Here is a 21,557-nt window from a genome sequence, read left to right as displayed (position 1 = left end):
TAAGCCCCCAGTATTTGTTACAGAATTAATAAGTGGCATATTACAGAGTCTTTAGGTTGGAAATCTTATTGATTAAACCTTCCCTATAGAGTACCTGAGGAGGATAAAATTGTGCCACAAATATTAATGTAATTTAAAAGCTGCAAAATGCAGGTTATTACCAGATTAGCTATCTATTTGGGGCTGATTCTGCAGTTACAAAGGCTCTAATCATTTTTTATGGACAGCCTGTGTTTTCAATTTTGTTTTATACTTGATACCACCCCTTCAAAAATTAAATAATTTCTGTTATTTTTAAAGTCCTAGAGCAGAAGATGGCCAAGGAGAGATGCCTCAAAAAGTCTTTTCAAGATAGTCTTGAAGATATAAAGAAACAAATAAAAGAGAAAAGGAGTAAAAATTTGACAGAGATTAAACGAAAGTCTTTGACCATTGCGCCATGCCAAGCAATCAGTAAGAGACTTTCATGCTTCCTGTACATCACTTTTTAAGATTAGATTTAATTACCGATAAAAAAATTTTTGTTTTCTTTTAGCCAACACTTCCAAAGTGCTAAGCTATGAAGACAACAACAGAATGTTAGCCTTAGCTTTGGAAAATGAAAAGTCCAAATTGAAAGAAGCCCACGATGTCATCTTAAAGCTGAGGAGAGAATGTTACTTCCTCAGCTATCAGCTGTACACACTGAAAAATAAACTTATGTCACAACAGACAGAAGAACCTGCTCAGGTATTTTCATCAGGAAGGCTGGATTTCTTAGGAAGAAAATGTTAAAGCCTTAAATTAGCAATTTAGAGCAATCGTATTTTTTACATTAATTGTACTGATAGCTCTGTTATTCGTGAGTTGGTCAGAATGTCTTTTCTCAGTGCTCTAGCCCCGTAGTTGTGTGTGGCCAGTTAAGAATGCTTCAAGCATACTGGTGATACTCCTATGACTTGCTTCCGAAAGAGTGCAGCAAGACAAGGCATAAAAGAAATAGTTTAGCCTTTTGCATGGCCAGGCCCTTCGAACGGTCAGCAAAGTGAGTCAGAGGGAGGGCAAGTGAGCTGAAGGCCTGGGAGTGGTGGTGGAAGCTGAGTGGTGCAGAAGTGCTGGTCAGTGTTGTCAGTCTTAGCTCTCCTGTGTGGCTCCGCTACACCAGTGGGGTCATTTAAGGACTGCCTTAATTGGGGAGACAAGAAGGAGGTGAGTACTTTATGGAGAATCATTTTTACCTACTAGTTGGCTAAGTTAGGACAGATCAATTCAGTCGCTCAGTCGTGTCCAACTCTGCAACACCATGAACCGCAACACGCCAGGCCTCCCTGTCCATCACCAACTGCCGGAGTCTACCCAAACCCATGTCCATCGAGTCAGTGATGCCATCCAACCATCTTATCCTCTGTCATCCCCTTCTCCCGCCTTCAGTCTTTCCCAGCATCAGGGTCTTTTCCAGTGAGTCAATTCTTCACATCAGGTGGCCAGAGTACGGGAGTTTCAGCTTCAGCATCAGTCCCTCCAGTGAATATTCAGGACTGATTTCCTTCAGGACAACTATACATTAACTGCCAAACAAGAAATATCTTGAACATTTTGCTGTCAGCTTTTTAATCTGATTCTGTTTGTGTCCAGGGATGTTTAGCAAGGCCAGCTAAAACAACACACGGAGAAAGTTTGGTTTAGGATCTTCTCTGGGTCAGTCTCTCCTCATTTTCCTAAAGGCCACTGCCAGGGAAACTCCATGGGGCAGAAAAAGAGGTCACGTGGAAACACTTAGGTGTCCATCTGTTTGCCATACCAGTGAAGACAGCTGTGCTGGCACCTAGGGCAGCAGAAGCCGGAGCCTAGTGCTTAGGGTGGGGGGTGGGCTCAAGAGAGGAGTTAAGTCCTCTCTCCACCTAGAGGAGGGGTCAGTGAAAGGATTCTTGCTTCCCTGCAGCTAAGGTGACTCCATGTCTCTTCTGTGCATAATACATAGAATGTATAGACACACATGCAATATATGCATTGTAGTGTGATAGAGAATCACCTATAAAGATTAGATTTTTTTTCTTTTTAGCCTTTGTGTAAGGGTTAGATTATTAAAAAAAAAAAAATTTTTTTTCCCTCAAAATGTAATCTTTCCTAATTTTTTTTCTTGTTTGGTCAACTAGTGAGGAAAAACATTTCTCCAAAGACATTTGAATCTTCCTCTTCCCTTTTCAGATTTTTGCTGAAATCACACAGAATAGTGTCAAGTGAATATTCAAGAAGATAATCACAAAAACTGGTGAAAAATTCTTTTATTATAGACCTTTTGACATTGATCAATGATTTTTTAGTAATAAAAAGCGTTAGTTGCTCGGTGAGAGTATTAGCATTTAAAACATCAGTTTGTTTTCTGCCACCTTTGATGTGCCACTTGCTCTCGGCCATCGTCTACTTGTGGGTCCTTGTTTCCCAAGACAGTTTGTAGTGATAGAGAAGCTTAAAATGCTTTAGTAAGAATGTTTTTATTTCGTGACTACCAATAATTATCTTGCCTTTTAAGGATTAATCAGAAAGTACCAATAGCGTTTCTTAGGTTTTATTATGGATCTTGTAAAATTTTATATCTCTGTAAATATCCTCCTTTATTTACCTTCAGTAATGCTAGCTTTAGAACATTAGCTGTATTGAGAATCACTCAAAACTTTTATTAACAGGATTAAATTTCCAGTTTTATTTCTGATGAACAGTTTCAACCTATTCATTATGTCTGTATATTGTCTGTCCAACAAATTTCATAAAACAACTGCACTGCATTGGAATGACTTTTAAGGAATCAGACTGGGCCTCTTGTTTCCCTGACACACATCTATTTATACACATCTGCCTAGGTCTACACTGTCTCGCCTTTTCCTTCTGGTGCCATTGGCCGAAGTGTCTGCTCCTATCCAAGGCCAGTCCCTCCCTGTGTGATCCGATTCTCTTCTTTTCTCCTCCTCTAGGGCTTTGCTTCTGAAAGTTTCATCCAGCGTTTATCTCCCTCTACCCAGTTGTTCCAGTTATGTACCAATGTGCTTTAGTATCTCTCTCACCTTAAGAGGAAAAGAAATGGAACCTCTCCTGATCTCATTCTGCTCTCTCATTTCTCTGCTTCCATTTACAGGAGAACTTTTCCAAAGAGAACAGAGCACTTATTGTCTTCCCTTCCTCAGCTTCCATTTGCATTTGAACTCTGTCAGACTTTCACCCCACCATTCTGCTGTCACTGTATATCTGGGTCACCAAAACCTCTGTGTTTCCAAAGTCAGTAACTTTGGCCACTTTGCTTTCTTGTTGGCCTTGAAGTGCTACTATGGTACAGGGATGACTCTGCTGGAAGCGCTCTGACGTCAGCTTTCTCACCATCATCATCTCGTTTACCTTTCTGACTGTTCCATGTATGTCTCTCTTGCTGGCGGCTGCTTTACTCCTAAACATCCGCTGTCCTAGACCCATTGTATCCCGTCCCATAGCTTTAAATGCTGTCTGCCTGCTGGCGACTTCCAAGTCTGTAGCGCGAGATCTACACACACACAGTTATTACTTGATACGTTCACTTAGGTATTCTAAAGACTCTCAGACATACTTTGTGCAAAGCATAAACTCTACTTCTCCCCCTCCCAAAGATACTGTGGACTTCTGCCGCCCTCTGTAAGTCTCGCTCAGCTCAGTAAGGCAGCCCAGCTGCTTGCTCAAGTCAGAACTGCAAGAAGCTTCCCTCTCGCTCACTGTCCCTACCTCCACCCCTATTCAGTGTGAGCACACTCTGTTACCCCAACACCTTCTGGGCTGACGCTTCACACTAGGATTCAGCCCAGGTGGCCATGTCTTGCTTGACTGACTGATGCCTTCTCAGCTGCCTATGCCTTTGGCTCCTTTCAGTCCGTGTTTCACATAGTGGTCTGATTGATCTTTTTAAAACTAAGATCATTCTACTTCCCTGCTTAATATTTAAATGACTTCTCAGTGTGTGTCACGGGCCCCCCCGAGCCCCAGCCAGAGCCAACCAGCTGGGCCCAGAAGAGCAGGCCTCCTTTTAGGAGGGCAGCTGCCTTGGGGTCCACGCCCAACCTGTGTCAGCCACCAAGAGACTGGTCTTTTTCTGGAAAAAAAAGAAAAAGACTTCTCATCACACTTAGACTAAATGCCAAACTCAGGGCCCTCAGGCCCTGCGTCGTCTGGCCCCTGTGTGCCCACCTCCTCCTGGTCTTTCCTGTGACTGTTCCAGCCCCACTGGCCGCCTTTCCTAAACACAGCAAGGGTTTTCCTACATCATGACTTGTACTTTCTATCCCCAGTGCTTCTCCTTCAGGTGCCTGGCTCTTTGCATTTCTTCAGATTTCAGATGAAAGTCATCCCATCTAAAAGCCCTCCAGACATCAGTCACTCTGCCATTTCACCCTGAGTAAATATTTCCTCCACTGCACTTATGACCACTAGCTTTTCTACATTTTCTCTCGCTATGCTAGCCTGTAAGCTGTAAGAGGGTAGCACTCACTCTGCTTTCTAGTTATGGATTCAGTTCCTGGAACAGTCGCTGGGACCATGGCAGACCATCAGTACGTATCTATTGTTGAATAAATGAATGCTTTGTTGTGAATATTTTGGTTGTACCAGTGTTTTCTTTGTTTTAATACATTAACAGAACCTAGAATTATGTCCCTCTGGAATGGACTCCAAAAGTGGAATGGACTCCAATAATGACAGCAACTCCAGAGATTTATTTGTGAAGCATTTACCGTGAGTATCAAACTCATTATTATTAATACCAGTAAATATTTAACTGTGATCCATTTGTGAAAGGAAAGTAGCATCATACTGACTCATGTATTTGAAGTCTGATACTCTCTCAAGAATGTATTTAAGAAAATTTGATACGTTGAAATTCTGTCCTGTGTAGCCACACCAAAGCTTTCTTCTATTTAGTTACTTTTTGATGTCTAGGGATAAGAAGCTTCTCTTGAAGCTTCATTTGTATTTTTCTTGTATCGTGTTTTTATTCTAAGAATTGGATATTCGAATGTTGGTTATTTTGCCAGTAACACAAATAGTCTGGTTTAGAAAAGAAATCTAATAAACTACCATAGTTAACAAATCGTCACACTGACTTGCTTATCCAGTTTGTTCTGAAATACCATCAGACCTCATATACTCCTTCTCTTGAATTAGGGTACTTTATTTGTTTGCTTATGAATTACTGAAATAAAATTAGATTAGTCAAACGCACAGATCTCACAGAGTGCAGTGAGCTGGACTGATATATACGCCTGTGAACTGAAGCCTGGATTAGAGTGCAGAGCATTGCCATTGCTCTGGCCAGGATTTCTCAGCTGAGCACTGCTGACTGTTTGGACTGGATCATTCTTTGTTGTGGGTGTGGTCGTAAGCACTGTGGGCATTTAGCAGCATCCTCGGCCTCTACCCACCAAATGCCAATAGCAACCCCCTCTAATAGTTGTAAGAACCAAACGTGTGTCTAGACATTGCCAGATATTCTGAGGACCCAGGGGAGAGTGGGCAGGTTAAGTGTCCCCAGGTGAGAGCTCCTGTCATAAACCATTCCTTCATGTCCCTTTTGAGTTTGTGCCTTTGTGCCCCTTTCCTTGTGGAAGTAATCACTAATTGATTTCTGTCCCCATATTAATTTTAATCATGAGTAGTTTTTAAACTGTTGAATATTAAGATCTGATGCAGTATTTATGTGATGGCCAAAAAATAAGATGAGGTAATTGAATTTTTATAAGATTTCTAGAATTGTTATTGATTGGTTGCTATTACTCTGTTTCCACAACTTGTACTTAAGTTTTGACGTCTAGAGGGGTAAATTCTGTATAGAAAAAAAGAATAAAATTAGAATGAAATGGCCATATTAAAGCATAAAAATGGAAATTTCATATTCCATGAACCAAAGGGACAAAATTCTTTAAAGCAAGTGAACAGTGTGAATTCAGAGGAGTCAGTAGGTAAATGCCACAAAAGAATGTTGGACCACAGAAAATCACAACTTGGCTAATGATACAGTAGGCTCCAGAAGAGGCATCTAACTGAGCTTCTTTCAATGTAGTCTATGCATCAATCTGATTGGCTGTTTCTCCAGTAAAATAAAATGATGAGTTAGGGAAAGTGTTCAGGAGAAACTGTTCAATTTGATGTGTTCCTCCTAGGGGGAGTTGAGTATCAGTCACAACAGACCTGCCTCCATGTCATCATCATAAGTGTTTCTTGGTTTCCTTTGAGACAGAACAGATATACTGATATAGAATGGAATTATGAAATGTTACTAAAAGAAAAAAACTTTGTAGAAAATCTTAAATTCTTTTATTGCATAACTGTTTTAAGTTTTTTGTTTTTTATTGGTACTTTCTAAGGCAAGTTCTTGAGGATGCTGACTGTCCAGGACAAAAAGAATCATTCCAAGTGGAAGGTAATTCAGATGAAAATCTAAAAATACTGTTAAGGCACAATGAGATCTTTGAGAACAAGTAGCAATTAAATTTCTCTAATTTTTGTTTTTTTTACCTTTTAAAATCTGCTCATCTGGTATTCTGCTCAAAGCAAATATCTATCTATTTTACACAGAATAACAAAAGAGTTTTAAAATCCATCCATTTTTATTTTTCCAAATCTGTAGTCAGAAACCTTGGTTACAACTGTGGCTGCAGTTTACTGAGCCTACTATGTGTTACACTCTGTTGGGCACTTAACATACATTTTCTTACTTAACCCTTGTAACAACCTTGGAATATATAGGTACAGACAGTCAAAAGGAAGTAAATAGTAAGCTCCCCAGATTTTTATTTATTTAGAGTAAATGGAAAACTACAGAAAGAATCTTCATTAGTTCCATTTTTAACTTTGAATTCTAACATTCTTAATTTAAATTTCCATAAAGTGAACGTGTTTTTCTCATTTATTTTTTTAATTCTCAGAGCCAGTACCTACTGTTTCTCAAGACAGACCAGGATTTGATTTGGATTCAAGTGAAGATAAGTCAACTGATATTGTCTTACCTAGAACTATATCTCTCCGTCGTGGTTTAAAGAAATACATTAACAGTCCATGTCAAACTAGTGCTGTGGACGATTTTGGAATCAGTCATTTGTCAGAGGACTCTTTGGAACTAGAAAGGATTAGATTTGTAGGCCCACCAATAAACACACGGATACCTGAAAATGTAGAACAAAGTGTTTGTCGATACAACAGGAGTCAAATTTACTTATCACCAAGGCTCATTCACCCAGGACGATCTGCCAAAACAAAGAAAGACGTTTATGACTGTAAATCACAACAAACTAAAAGTAAGCACAGAGGTGCCAAAGAAAGAAGAGGAAAAGAGAAAGCTAACAAAAGGGGAAAATCAAACTCTGTATCGAAGTATAAAGGGAGCAAAAGTGAAAATAAAACTGTTTCCCAAAAAAAGTTGAATGAAGTTGTCACCTCCTGTGATGCTTACAATTTTAATTTGGAAGAGGGTGTTCACCTTACTCCTTTCCGGCAAAAAGTGTGCAATGATGCTACAAGAGAAGAAACCAACAATGACTCTGAAGTGAGCGTCTGTGAATCAAGCTGTTCAGGAGATGATTCTGATGACCTCTATGTTCCCACATGCAAGTCCAGTCCAGATCTCAGCAGTGAATCAGCCAGCAGTCTGGTCCCCAGGCCTCGGCCTAAAAGAGCACTGAGACGTGGGGGCTCTGAGACAACGGAGACGCCTCCTGGTAAGTGATTTACTTGCCGGCCTGCACTCTTGATGTTTATGATAAAGGATCACTCCTGGTACTTACATACTAGCATTTGCCATCTGCTTCTCTGGAGGAGGTTATAGACTTACCATCTGTCTCTTTGGGGAAAATTAAATAGTGGGGGACTGGAGGTGCAAACCACAGTGTGTTGCTTTGACATACTTTAAGCTAATTTAAATCCTCTTTAAGAACAAACAGTACTTGTCACGGAGAAAGTGTTTTCACTTGGAGTAAATGAAACCTTCCAAAGCAGGGAAAGTTGTGGAGTTAGGTTGAATTTAAATGCCTATTATGCACTCCCCCAAAACATCCCCCTGAAAATGAAACTGAAATTAAATCCAGCAACCTGTAATTTTAATGACTTTGCTCTATCGTCAACTTGACAGGATCCAGAATTTAAAATACTTTTCTATTTAGTGAAGGTGGCCCAATAAGATCAAGAAAACCTTTTCCTCAATTCCTTAGTAGCATTTTATAAGGCGTGTAAAACATCTAAAAACTGCGGCTTAGAAGATCTTGCTTTCTTTGGTTAGATCAGAAAGTAGCCCAGCTATTGACAGTACAGCCTGCTGCTGCCCACAGAGAGTCTCATCTGGGAACTATATTAACAGTTACCGTGCGAACATAAACAGGCAAGTTTTATCATTCTCAAAATGCTGTTGCGCTAGCTCATTTGATCCCCATGGCGGCACTGTTAGGGTTGTTATGATGGTGTTAGTCAGTTATATCTGACTCTTCGTGACCCTGTGAATTGTAGCCCACCAGACTCCTCTATCCATGGGATTCTCCAGGAAAGAATACTGAAGTGGGTTGCCATTCCCTTCTCCAAGGGGTCTTCCCTATGGAGGGATCCAACCCAGGTCTCCTACATTGCAGGCGGATTCTTTACTGTCTGGGCCACCAAGGAAGCCTCTAGTTAGGTGGCAAAAAGTCAAAGTCGCTCAGTCGTGTCTGACTCTTTGTGACCCCATGGACTCCATGGAGTTCTTCAGGCCAGAATACTGGAGTGGGTAGCTGTTCCCTTCTCCAGGGGATCTTCCCAACCCAGGGATTGAACCCAGGTCTCCTGCACTGCAGGCAGATTCTTTACCAGCTCAGCCACCAGGGAAGCCCAGTTAGGTGCTTCAGTTCAGTTCAGTAGCTCAGTGGTATCCAACTCTTTGCGACCCCATGGACTGTAGCAAGCCAGGCCTCCCTGTTCATCACCAACTCCTGGAGTTCACTCAAACTCATATCTGTTGAGTCTGTGAGGCCATCCAACTATCTCATCCTCTGTTGTCCCCTTCTCCGCCTTCAATCTTTCCCAGCATCAGGGTCTTTTCCAGTGAGTCAGTTCTTCGCATCAGGTGGCCAAAGTATTGGAGCTTCAGTCTCAGCCTCAGTCCTTCCAATGAAGATTCAGGGTTGATCTCCTTTAGGATGGACTGGTTGGATGTCCTTGCAGTCCAAGGGACTCTCAAGAGTCTTCTCCAGCAGCACAGTTCAAAAGCATTAATTCTTCAGCACTAAGCTTTCTTTATGGTCCAACTCTCACATCCATACGTGACCACTGGAAAAACCATAGCCTTGACGAGATGGACCTTTGTTGGCAAAGTAATGTCTCTGCTTTTTAATAGGCTGTCTAGGTTGGTCATAGCTTTTCTTCCAAGGAGTAAGCGTCTTTTCATTTCACGGCTACAGTCGCCATCTGCAGTGATTTTGGAGCCCCAAAAAATAAAGTCAGCCACTGTTTCCACTGTTTTCCCATTGGTAGCATGCAAATATCTCTTTTAAGAAGTATGCTGTGACGATTTTAGAGTAAATCAAACGAGACTGGCCGAATGCTGATAATTACTGAAGCTGAGTAAACGGGGGCTCATACTGTTGTCTCCATCTTTGTGTACTTAAATTTTCATAAGTTTTTAAAGGAAAAAAAGCACTAATGTAAACTCAGTTTGGTCCCCAGACCTTCAGCATCACCTGGAAACTTCTTAGAAAAGCAGAATCTCATGCCATACCCCACATCCTTGAATCATAATCTGTATCTTTTTAACAAATTTCCTGGAAGATTGATATACGGGTAAAAGTTTTAGAAGCTTTATTCCAGAACATAGCAACTGATCTGATGTTGTTTAACCATAGTTTCCAAACCAAAAGTTGGAATAATTAGTATAATACAATTTGTCTATGTAGAGACAAGAAAGGCAGAATATCTGAAACCCAGGTAGCCTGAACAATGATCATTAAACATAAAATCCCTTTACAGTTAAAGTTCAGTTTTTCCTGGGAAAGCGTTTGCTTTTTAAAGCAATTTGAAGAGATTATTGGCATTGTAGTGTCTGACTGTGTGCTGGGTGCCTGCCTCTCACTATGGATGTAGCCCCAGGTAGAATAACTTGGCTGTTTCTTACAGGAAAAACTTCGGGTAACTTTTTAATCTTCCCGCTTTATTAGCACACATGCATGCTCAGTTGTCTTCAACTCTGTGGCCCCGTGGACTGTGGCCCGCCAGTCTTCCCTGTCCTGGGATTCTCCCCGCAGGAATACTGGAATGGGTTGCCGTTTCTTCCTCCAGGGGATACCCAGGGGTCGAACCCACATCTCCTACCTGGGCAGGTGGATTCTTTACTCCTAGCACCAGCTGGAAAGCTTTACTAGAGGGAACCCCGTTTCTCCTGGTTTACACAGAGACCATGACTTAGAATTCTGTTTTATTTAGTATTTGGTTGGCCAAAAAGTTCACTTGGGTTTTTCCGTTAACACTGTGTGGAGAATAGAATGCACTTCAGTGGCTTTCTGAGACTGTAAGAAGTCAGTTGGTGATAACCTTTGGAGTTAGAAGGGACTGAGACCTGGATAATTTGAAAGAATAAGGTGTGACTAAGTGAAGTTGCATAGTTGAAACTAATTCATTGTGCCCCAGCTATCATGGAGGAATCTTCTTTTTTTTCTTTAAATTTTTAAGAACTTTTAGTAAGCTATTGTTCTAGTAAATTCTTCACAGCCACAATAATTATTTCAGTGTTATACTGAGAGGAAAAGATGAACAAGTTTTTTAAAACCTATATATAAAATGCTGGATTTTGTGTATTTAAAGTTTTTTCACTGAAGATACTTGCTTTACAGTATTGTACTGGTTTCTGCCACACATCAGCATGAGTCACCCACGGGTGTGCACATGGCCCCCTCGCGTGCGCACCTCTCAGCCCACCCCACCTGCTAGGTTGCGGAGAGCACTGGCGCCGCGCTCTGTCCACATGTGCTGATGGGCGTCTCCCTGCCGCTCTCAGCTCCTCCCACACTGCCCACAAGCATGTTCTCTAGGTCTGTCTCCATCGCTGCCCTGCAAATAAGTTGACCAGTACCACCCTTCTAGATTCCATACACGTGCGTCAGTATACAATATCTTTCTTAGGTCACTCTGTACACTAGGCTCTAAGTTCAACCGCATCATTAACTGACTCAAATGTGTCCTATTTTAAGGCTGAGTAACTTTCAATGGTATCAGTCAGTTCAGTTCAGTTGTGTCCAACTCTTTGCACCCCCACGAATCGCAGCACGCCAGGCTTCCCTGTCCATCACAATCTCCCGGAGTTTACCCAAACCCATGTCCATCAAGTCGGTGATGCCATCCAGCCCTCTCATCCTCTGTCGTCCCCTTCTCCTCCTGCCCCTAATCCCTCCCAGCGTCACAGTCTTTTCCATTGAGTCAACTCTGCATGAGCTGGCCAAAGTATTGGAGTTACAGCTTTAGCATCAGTCCTTCCAAGGAACACCCAGGACTGATCTCCTTTAGAATGGACTGGTTTGATCTCCTTGCAGTCCAAGGGACTCTCAAGAGTCTTCTCCAACACCACAGTTCAAAAGCATCAATTCTTCGGCACTCAGCTTTCTTTATAGTCCAACTCTCACATCCATACACGACCACAGGAAAAACCATAGCCTTGACTAGACGGACCTTTGTTGGCAAAGTAATGTCTCTGCTTTTTAATATGCTGTCTAGTTTGTCATAGCTTTCCTTCCAAGGAGTAAGCGTCTTTTAATTTCATGGCTGCAGTCACCATCTGCAGTGATTTTGCAGCCCAGAAAAATAAAGTCTGACACTGTTTCCACTGTTTCCCCATCTATTTCCCATGAAGTGATGGGACCGGATGCCATGATCTTCGTTTTCTGAATGTTGAGCTTTAAGCCAACTTTTTCACTCTCCTCTTTCACTTCCATCAAGAGGCTTTTTAGCTCCTCTTCACTTTCTGCCATAAGGGTGGTGTCATCTGCATATCTGAAGTTATTGATATTTCTCCCAGCAGTCTTGATTCCAGCTTGTGCTTCTTCCAGCCCAGTGTTTCTCATGATGTACTCTGCATAGAAGTTAAATAAGCAGGGTGACAATATCCAGCCTTGACGTACCCCCTTTCCTATTTGGAACCAGTCTGTTGTTCCATGTCCAGTTCTAACTGTTGCTTCCTGACCTGCATACAGGTTTCTCAAGAGGCAGGTCAGGTGGTCTGGTATTTCCATCTCTTTCAGAATTTTCCACAGTTTATTGTGATCCACACAGTCAAAGGCTTTGGCATAGCCAATAAAGCAGAAATAGATGTTTTTCTGGAACTCTCTTGCTTTTTTGATGATCCAGCGGATGTTGGCAATTTGATCTCTGGTTCCTCTGCCTTTTCTAAAACCAGCTTGAACATCTGGAAGTTCATGGTTCATGTATTGCTGAGGCCTGGCTTGGAGAATTTTGAGCATTACTTTACTAGCGTGTGAGATGAGTGCAGTTGTGCGGTAGTTTGAGCATTCTTTGGCATTGCCTTTCTTTGGGATTGGAATGAAAACTGACCTTTTCCAGTCCTGTGGCCACTGCTGAGTTTTCCAAATTTGCTGGCATATTGAGTGCAGCACTTTCACAGGATCATCTTGTACCACAATTTCTGTATCCATTCATCTGTTGATGAACATCTAGGCTGCTTCCATGTCCCAGCTACTGCAAAAAGTGCTGTGGTGAACACTGGGGTGCATGCATCTCTTTCCCAATCACAGTCTCCTCAGGGTATAGCCCACTAGTGGGATTGCTGGATCATGTGGTAGCTCTATCCCTAGTTTTTAAAGCAGGCTCCATACTGCTCTTTGTATGTGGCTGTGTCAGGTTACATTCCCAACAGTGCAAGAGGGTTCCCTTTTCTCCACATCTCTGCAGAATGTATTGGTTGTAGATTTTTTAATGATGGCCTTTCTGCCTGGTGTGCGGTGGTACCGCACTCTGATCATGAGCATGTCGAGAATCTTCTTGTGCGTTTGCTGGCCATCTGTTTATATCGTCTTTAGAGGAAAGTCTGTTTAGGTCTTCTGTTTTTCTGGTATTGAGTTGTGTGAGCTGCTTGTATATTTTGCAGAGTAATCCTTTGTCAGTTTTGTTTGCAATTATTTTTTCTCATTCTGAGGGTTGTCTTTTAATCTTGTTTATCGTTTACATTGCTATGCCCTTCAGAGGGCTTCCCTGGTAGCTCAGCTGGTAAAGAATCCTCCTGCAATGCAGGTGACCCTGGTTTGATTCCTGGGTCAGAAAGATCGCCTGGAGAAGGGATAGGCTACATCCTCCAGGATTCTTGGGCTTCCCTGGTGGCTCAGCTGGTGAAGAATCTGCCTGCAGTACAGGAGACCTGGGTTAGGAAGATCCCCTGGAGAAGGGAATGGTTACCCACTCCAGTATTCTGGCCTGGAGAACTCTATGGGGTCACAAAGAGTCAGACACAACTGAGTGACTCACTTTGCTGTGCAAAAGCTTTTAAGTTTTATTAAGTCCCATTTGTTTACTTTTGTTTTTATTTCCATTACTCTAGGAAGTGGGTCACAGAGGATCTTGCTGTGATGTATGTCAATGAGTGTACTGCCTATATTTTCCTCTAAGAGCTTTATACTTTGTGGCCTTATATTTAAATCTTTAATCTATTTTGAGTGTATTTTATTTGTATGGTATTAGAAGGGCTTCTCTGGTGGCTCAGACAAAAGAATCTGCCTGCAAGCTGAGAAACCTGGATTTGATCCCTGTGTCAGGGAGATCCTCTGGAGAAGGAAACGGCGATCCACTCCAGTATGCTTGCCTGGAGAATCCCATGGACAGATGGTATTAGAAGGCGTTCTAGTTTCATTCTTTTACATGTCGCTGTCAGGTTTTCCCAGCACCACTTGTTGAAGAGGCTGTCTTTTCTCTATTGTGTATTTTTCCTCCTTTGTCAAAAAAAGGTACCCATGGGTGCGTAGGTTTGACTGAACTGAACTGACCGACCGTATTGGCTTGATGACTGTAGTTTTGTAGTATAGTCTGAAGTCAAGAAGGTTGATTCTTCCAGCTCCGTTCTTCTTTCTCAAGATCGCTTTGGCTATTTGGTGACTTTTGTGTTTCCATAAAAATTATGAAATTTTCTGTTCTGTGAAAAATAAAAATGGTAGTTCAGTTCAGTTCAGTCGCTCAGTCGTATTCGACTCTTTGCGACCCCATGAATCGCAGCACACCAGGCCTCCCTGTCCATCACCAACTCCCAGAGTTCACTCTGACTCACGTCCATCGAGTCCATGATGCCATCCAGCCATCTCATCCTCAGTCGTCCCCTTCTCCTCCTGCCCCCAATCCCTCCCAGCATCAGAGTGTTTTCCAATGAGTCAACTCTTCACATGAGGTGGCCAAAGTACTGGAGTTTCAGCTTTAGCATCATTCCTTCCAAAGGAATCTCAGGGCAGATCTCCTTCAGAATGGACTGGTTGGATCTCCTTGCAGTCCAAGGGACTCTCAAGAGTCTTCTCCAACATCACAGCTCAAAAGCATCAATTCTTCGGCACTCAGCCTTCTTCACAGTCCAACTCTCACATCCATACATGACCACTGGAAAAGCCATAGCCTTGACTAGACGGACCTTTGTTGGCAAAGTAATGTCTCTGCTTTTTAATATGCTGTCTAGTTTGTCATAGCTTTCCTTCCAAGGAGTAAGCGTCTTTTAATTTCATGGCTGCAGTCACCATCTGCAGTGATTTTGGAACCCCCCAAAATGAAGTCTGACAGTTTCCACTGTTTCCCCATCTATTTCCCATGAAGTGATGGGACCAGATGCCATGATCTTCGTTGTCTGAATGTTGAGCTTTAAGCCAACTTTTTCGCTGTCCTCTTTCACTCTCATCAAGAGGCTTTTTAGTTCCTCTTCACTTTCTGCCATAAGGGTGGTGTCATCTGCATATCTGAAGTTATTGATATTTCTCCCAGCAATCTTGATTCCAGCTTGTGCTTCTTCCAGTCCATTTCTCATGATGTACTCTGCATAGAAGTTAAATAAGCAGGGTGACAATATACAGCCTTGACGTACTCCTTTTCCTATTTGGAACCAGTCTGTTGTTCCATGTCCACTTCTAACCGTTGCTTCCTGATCTGCATACAGATTTCTCAAGAGGCAGGTCAGGTGGTCTGGTATTCCCATCTCTTTCAGAATTTTCCACAGTTTATTGTGATCCACACAGTCAAAGGCTTTGGCATAGTCAATAAAGCAGAAATAGATGTTTTTCTGGAACTCTCTTGCTTTTTCGATGATCCAGCGGACGTTGGCAATTTGATCTCTGGTTCCTCTGCCTTTTCTAAAACCAGCTTGAACATCTGGAAGTTCACAGTTCACGTATTGCTGAAGAATTTTGAGCATTACTTTACTAGAATGTGAGATGAGTGCAATTGTGCGGTAGTTTGAGCATTCTTTGGCATTGCCTTTCTTTGGGATTGGAATGAAAACTGACCTTTCCAGTCCTGTGGCCACTGCTGAGTTTTCCAAATTTGCTGGCATATTGAGTGCAGCACTTTCACAGAATCATCTTTCAGGATTTGAAACAGCTCAACTGGAATGCCATCACCTCCACTAGCTTTGTTTGTAGTGATGCTTCCTAAGACCCACTTGACTTCACATTCCAGATGTCTGGCTCTAGATGAGTGATCACACCATCGTGATTATCCGGGTCGTGAAGATCTGTTTTATACAGTTCTTCTGTGTAGTCTTGCCACCTCTTCTTAATATCTTCTGCTTCTGTTAGGTCCCTACCATTTCTGTCCTTGATCGAGCCCATCTTTTCATGAAATGTTCCCTTGGTATCTCTGATTTTCTTGAAGAGGTCTCTAGTTTTCCCATTCTGTTGTTTTCCTCTATTTCTTTGCATTGATCGCTGAAGAAGGCTTTCTTATCTCCTCTTGCTATTCTTTGGAACTCTGCATTCAGATGCTTATATCTTTGCTTTTCTCCTTTGCTTTTTGCCTCTTTTCTTTTTACAGCTATTTGTAAGGCCTCCCCAGACAGCCATTTTGCTTTTTTGCATTTCTTTTCCATGGGGATGGTCTTGATCCCTGTCTCCTGTACAATGTCACGAACCTCATTCCATAGTTCATCAGGTACTCTTTCTATCAGATCTAGGCCCTTAAATCTATTTCTCACTTCCGCTGTATAAGGGATTTGATTTAGGTCATACCTGAATGGTCTAGCGGTTTTCCCTACTTTCTTCAATTTAAGTCTGAATTTGGCAATAAGGAGTTCATGATCTGAGCCACAGTCAGCTCCTGGTCTTGTTTTTGTTGACTGTATAGAGCTTCTCCATCTTTGACTGCAAAGAATATAATCAGTCTGATTTCAGTGTTGACCATCTGGTGATGTCCATGTGTGGAGTCTTCTCTTGTGTTGTTGGAAGAGGGTGTTTGCTATGATCAGTGCCTTCTCTTTGCAAAACTCATTTAGTCTTTGCCCTGCTTCATTCCGCATTCCAAGGCCAAATTTGCCTGTTACTCCAGGTGTTTCTTGACTTCCTACTTTTGCATTCCAGTCCCCTATGAAAAGGACATCTTTTTTGGGTGTTAGTTCTAAAAGGTCCTGTAGGTCTTCATAGAACTGTTCAACTTCAGCTTCTTCAGCATTACTGGTTGGGGCATAGACTCGGATCACTGTGGGTAGTATAGTCATTTCTCACAATATTGTTCTTCTAACCCAAGAACAGGCTGTGTCTCTCCATTTGTGTGTGTCATCTTTGATTTCATTCATCAGTGTTATAGTTTTTTGCATAACAGGACTTTTGTTTCCTTAGGTAGGTTTATTCCTTGGTACTCTTTTCGTTGCAGTGGTGAATGGAATTGTTTCCTTAATTTCTCTTCGTGATTTTTCATTGTTAGTGGGTATGAATTCAAGGGATTTCTGTGCTAGTTTTTTATCCTACAACTTTCTATATTCATTGATTAGCTCTAGTAATTTATGGTGGAATCTTTAGGGTTTTCCATGTATAGTATCATCTCCCTGCAGAAGAGTTTTACTTCTTTTCTCATTTGGGTTTATTTCTTTTTCCTCTCTGATTGCTGTGGCCAGAACAAGTATGTTGAATAATCACGGCGAGAATGGGCAGCCTGTCTCGTTCCCAGTATTAGAGGAAATGCTCTCAGTTTCTCACTGTTGAGAATAATGTTTGCTGTGGGTTTGTTGTATATGGCCTTTATTATGTTGAGGTGTGTTCCTTCTAAGCCTGCTTTCTGGAGAGTTTCTTATCGTAAATAGGTTGCCATTTCCTCCTCCAGGGGCTCTTCCCTACCCAGGGATTGAACCTGCATCTCCTGCATTACAGGAGCCACCGGGAAGGCCTGATCCTTTCAAAGTATTGTTGGATTCTGTTTGCCAGAATTTTGTGGAGGATTTTTGCATCTGTGTTCATCAGTGATATTGGCCTGTGGTTTTCTTTTTCCATGGTATCTTTGTCTGATCTTGGTGTCAGGGTGAGGATGGCCTTGTAGAATGACTCCTCTGCAGATTTTGGGTGCATTGAAGGTGTGTGATCGCATGGCTTTCGTCCCTGTCTGTCTGGGTTTTGGAACCGTCCTCAATAAAAGTTGTTTTTGTAGGTGCACTGCCTGAAACTCACCAGTCGCCTCATTTTAGCCTGAAGGATATCACGAATGTCCCTTTGTATCCTGTGATGAAAACCAGAAAGCTCTCTCTTTCTCCAAAGAAGAACGTCGAAAGCCCACCAGTGTCTTTACGTAAACGCCGGTGCACCGCCGCCATCGTGAACTATAAGGAACCGACGCTCGCTTCGTAAGTATTTGGCTTGTGGGAATTCACTTTTAATGACACACCTGGGAGAGTAAGGTTACAGCGCTTCATTAAAGGGTGAGCCTTATTTGAAATACACCATTTTGATGAAACCCTGAAGTGAGAGTATTAACAGTGGCATGATCTGCAGTACACTGAAGAGTGAGCTAGTGCTGGGATGCTTATCGCCATGCTTAAGAGTTCTCTTTGCTCTTACAGGAAGCTGAGGAGAGGGGACCCTTTCACAGATTTGTGTTTCTTGAATTCGCCTATTTTCAAGCAGAAAAAAGATTCCAGACACTGTTCTAAAAAAAAAACGTGAAGCAAGTACAATGAAGCCTGTGTTAGATGCTATTGAAATTCATCCTACACCCAATTCTGTGGCGCCAAGAGGGAATCTGTAAAAGTATTCAGATGGTTGAACTATTGCTGTAGAATATTCTCTTGACAAGACTATAGATCAAGACCATGTCTTCAAAACTGTGCCAGAAGTGATGTGTCTTCTTAGACCTTTGATACATTTGGTTTATTTTTCTTCTAGCTATAAATAATTGGACTGAAGCACTATCATAGTTTAGATTTTTTTATATTGCCTAAAATTTCATTGACATTATCTTATACCAACATTGGGAAATTAGTCATGTTTCTTCAAATTAAGATGTTTTCATTATAAGGCATCTTTTTTGAATGAATTTTTGAAGACAGACTGAAGATATTTTGAAACTCTTTGTACAGTGTTTGAATAAAATGAACCCTTGTCATTCACAGCAGACTATGCACTAAGCTGTTTGTGGGTTCCTTATACCATCGCTGTAGTTGATTTTTTCAGACAAAATGTGTATGAGATGGTGGTTAGAGAACTGGAGGTTGCTTAGGCTCAGGGACTGGGCAAGCAACTGCCTCTAAACCCACAGCGCTGCATGCCTGTTGTTGAAAGCGATGCGTTAGCAAAGCCACAAATCATTGTGTCCTGGCCTGTCAGAATAATGCCTTGTTTAGTCAGAAGTGCCAAATGCCAAATGGGTGAAAGCCAAGGCCTTTTTTGTCCATTTGATAAAATTCCTAAGTCCATGGCTGAGGGACACTCCAGGGGCAGAAGTGACGCGTGCTCAAACCCGAAGCCGTGAATTCACTCGAGTCAGGGCCTCAGGTGATGTGAAGCCAGTTTGCGACCCAGCCAACCTGGGACCCCAGTGTGGAGAGTAGATGGCGGCCTGCGCTGAAGTGGGTCTGGCCTGGTTTAACTGCTCCAGCCTGCCCGGGGAGGATCAGCTGGCTTGGGGTCTCTGCCTCTGCCTGTAAGTCCTGGTGTGACTTCATTTCCTCAAGGTTCCTAATTAAAGAATAGAATCTACCTTTCTAAGAAAAAAGTAAATTCAGCGAGAGTTCAGTTCTGAGAGCTTGAAGCTCATGCTTTTATATATGTCTATAAATTTTGATTCGTGTTTAGAGAGCAATAAAGTTTGTATGAGACAGGCACTTGTTCTTTCCGCTCTTTAAATACAGACGCATCCTGTCTCTGGTCGTCTCTGCCTCCAGCCGCCACTGCTCTCGCCCTCCCGGGACATTTCTCCCCCAAACCTTGGCTTTTCCGTGGTCGTCGCCTCTGTCACAGTGCCATCCTCACGAGTCTCTTCTCTCTTCTCACGGGAGCCTCCCTGTCCCAGTGGCAGTGTCTGTCCCAGCCGCCTCTTCAGCCCTGACCTCGAGCTCTCTACTGCACCTCCACGCCCGCCTGCGCTCCGTGCGAGTCAGCCCAGACTTGCCTGCCCCGATGGAGTCACGGGCTCACGTGCCCTACTCTGCCACCACAGTCTTCTTTTTCCACTTTGTTTATTCAGCTACTGCCCTTCCACTTGATGTTTGAATTCATTCAAACTCGAGGATGGCTGTCTTAGGATTCAGTACAGTTTTTAAAGCTTAACTTCCCAGTCACAGCTGCTGCACTGCAAGTGCTCAGCAGCCACAGACGACTCGCTACCACACTGGGGACAGTGCAGAGATGGCCCATTCCTGTCGCTCCAGAAAGTCCTGCTGGACTGGAGGCTCTTCTAGGCCAGCAGTGTGCAGCCTGCAGGTCCAAGTAAAACTTGTTTCTGTCTTAGTAATAAAAATGCATTCAGTGAAAAAGAATGTTTTATAAAGTATATTTTTCTTTAAATCAAAAATTACTGTTTTTAACACAGTCTGCTTTTGCATGGTCTGCAAGGTAAAGATGCTTTTTTTAAGTCAAAACCTTGCTATTTATTTTATCCCTTAAGCTTGCAAAGTCTAAAATATTTACTCTCAACCCTTTACCCCCAAAGCTTGCCAACTCCTGCTCTTCGCCACTGACCCTTTCCTGTTGATTACTTCATGGATCTTTCTCTTCTGACATTTTTCGATCTACTTTTATCCTCGCCTTCCCTTCATCTCCAGACTCGATTATTCTGAATTTGGTGGTTTCATTTACCTCTGGCCCTGCTGGGTCTCCGTTGCCGCGCGGACTTTCTCTAGTTTCTCTGCTCTCTGCTGCGTGCGCGGGCATTCCCTGCAGCGGCCCCTCTTGCTGCCGAGCGCGGGCTCTCGGTGTGCGAGCCTCGGCAGCGGCAGCGCGCCAGCCGTGTTTGTGGCTCGCTGGCTCCAGGGCCCGTGGGCTTCAGCGGTGGTACTAGTGGCTCCTCGGCATGTGGGACCTTCCTGGACCACCAGGGAAACCCTGTACTTCTATAGTTCTGTATTTCACTGTTTCTTTATTCTTGTCGTAGTGTTTATCCACAGGCTATTAAAATTGCTTTGTATTTTAACATTTTTACATGAATGTTATGTTGTATACATCTTTTAACAACTTTTTACTCAACACTGTTTTTAGATTTGTCCATGTTGGCAGATGTAGTTTATTTTGCTTGGTGTACAAAACTTTATTATATAAACTAGACTTCCTCTTCTTTTCAGAAACAATTGGCTTCCACTTTGTCATTATTATAAATTAGTGCTTCACTGAATATTCTGTGTTCTTATATGAATGAATAAGTTTCCAGGGAGTTAGTACCTAAAAGTAGGGTTGCTCTTCTGATAAAACGAGTATGTCATTTTCTGAACAACAATTTTTTAAAACTTAAATATGTGTTTACTTTTGGTAGTATACTTGATTTACAGTGCTATGTTAGCTTCTGGTAAATATACAGCAAAGTCATTCACTTATGTATAACCTATAATGGAGATTCTTCTTAGAGGTTATTGTAAAATACTGAATAGACTTCCCTTTGCTATACAGTAGGTCCTTTTTGTTCATCTGGTTTATGTGTAGTGCGTACCTGTTAATCCTCTGTCCCTCACCTTTCCCTTTCAGTAACCATGAGTTTGTTTTCTTTGAGCCTATTTCTGTTTTATAAATAAGTTCGTTTGTATTACTTTTTAAATATTTATTTATTTGGCTGTTCCAGGTCTTAGCTGCAGCATGCAGGACCTCCTGCTAACAAGCTTTAGTTACAGCACCTAAGACCCAGTTCCCTGACCAGGGATCAGACCCAGGCCGCCTGCGTTGGGAGCATGGAGTCTTGGCCACTGGACCACAGGGAAGTCCCTGTATCATTTTTTAGATTCCACATACAAGTGATCTCACATGATATTTGTATGTCTGACTTCACTGAGTGTGATAATCTCTAGGTCCATCCGTGTTGCTACGAATGGCATTCATTCTCTTTAACAGCTGAGTAAAAACTATAAGATACTGTTTTTGAAGTGCAAGTTGTTAGGTGGGTTTATTCCTAGTTATGTT

At 42.3% G+C, this 21,557-nt stretch overlaps 1 protein-coding gene across 1 annotated transcript; it reads left to right on the top strand.

The window, feature by feature from the left end:
• The first annotated feature begins 314 nt into the window (after positions 1-314).
• SGO1 (shugoshin 1) lies at positions 315-18,130 on the top strand. The gene is made up of 7 exons (XM_052646639.1): positions 315-453; positions 536-729; positions 4,634-4,728; positions 6,357-6,412; positions 6,918-6,968; positions 17,608-17,800; positions 18,017-18,130. The coding sequence occupies exons 1-7, from the start codon at positions 315-317 to the stop codon at positions 18,117-18,119; spliced, it is 831 nt and encodes a 276-aa protein (XP_052502599.1). The 3' UTR covers positions 18,120-18,130.
• The last annotated feature ends 3,427 nt before the right edge of the window (positions 18,131-21,557 follow it).

This window comes from Budorcas taxicolor, chromosome 1 (assembly GCF_023091745.1).
Source record: "Budorcas taxicolor isolate Tak-1 chromosome 1, Takin1.1, whole genome shotgun sequence".
Lineage (NCBI taxonomy): Eukaryota > Metazoa > Chordata > Mammalia > Artiodactyla > Bovidae > Budorcas > Budorcas taxicolor.
Note: the sequence above shows the minus strand (reverse complement) of the source record. Positions and strands in the feature narration are given on the sequence as shown.

What these genes read in the sequence shown, in the direction of transcription:
- SGO1 (XM_052646639.1), top strand. Translation starts at nt 315, where the DNA reads ATGGCCAAGGAGAGATGCCTCAAAAAGTCTTTTCAAGATAGTCTTGAA. An exon ending in TGCGCCATGCCAAGCAATCA is followed by an intron (nt 454 to 535) that starts GTAAGAGACTTT and finishes GTTTTCTTTTAG; the next exon opens with CCAACACTTCCAAAGTGCTA. An exon ending in AGGATTTGATTTGGATTCAA is followed by an intron (nt 6,969 to 17,607) that starts GTGAAGATAAGT and finishes TTGTTTTTGTAG; the next exon opens with GTGCACTGCCTGAAACTCAC.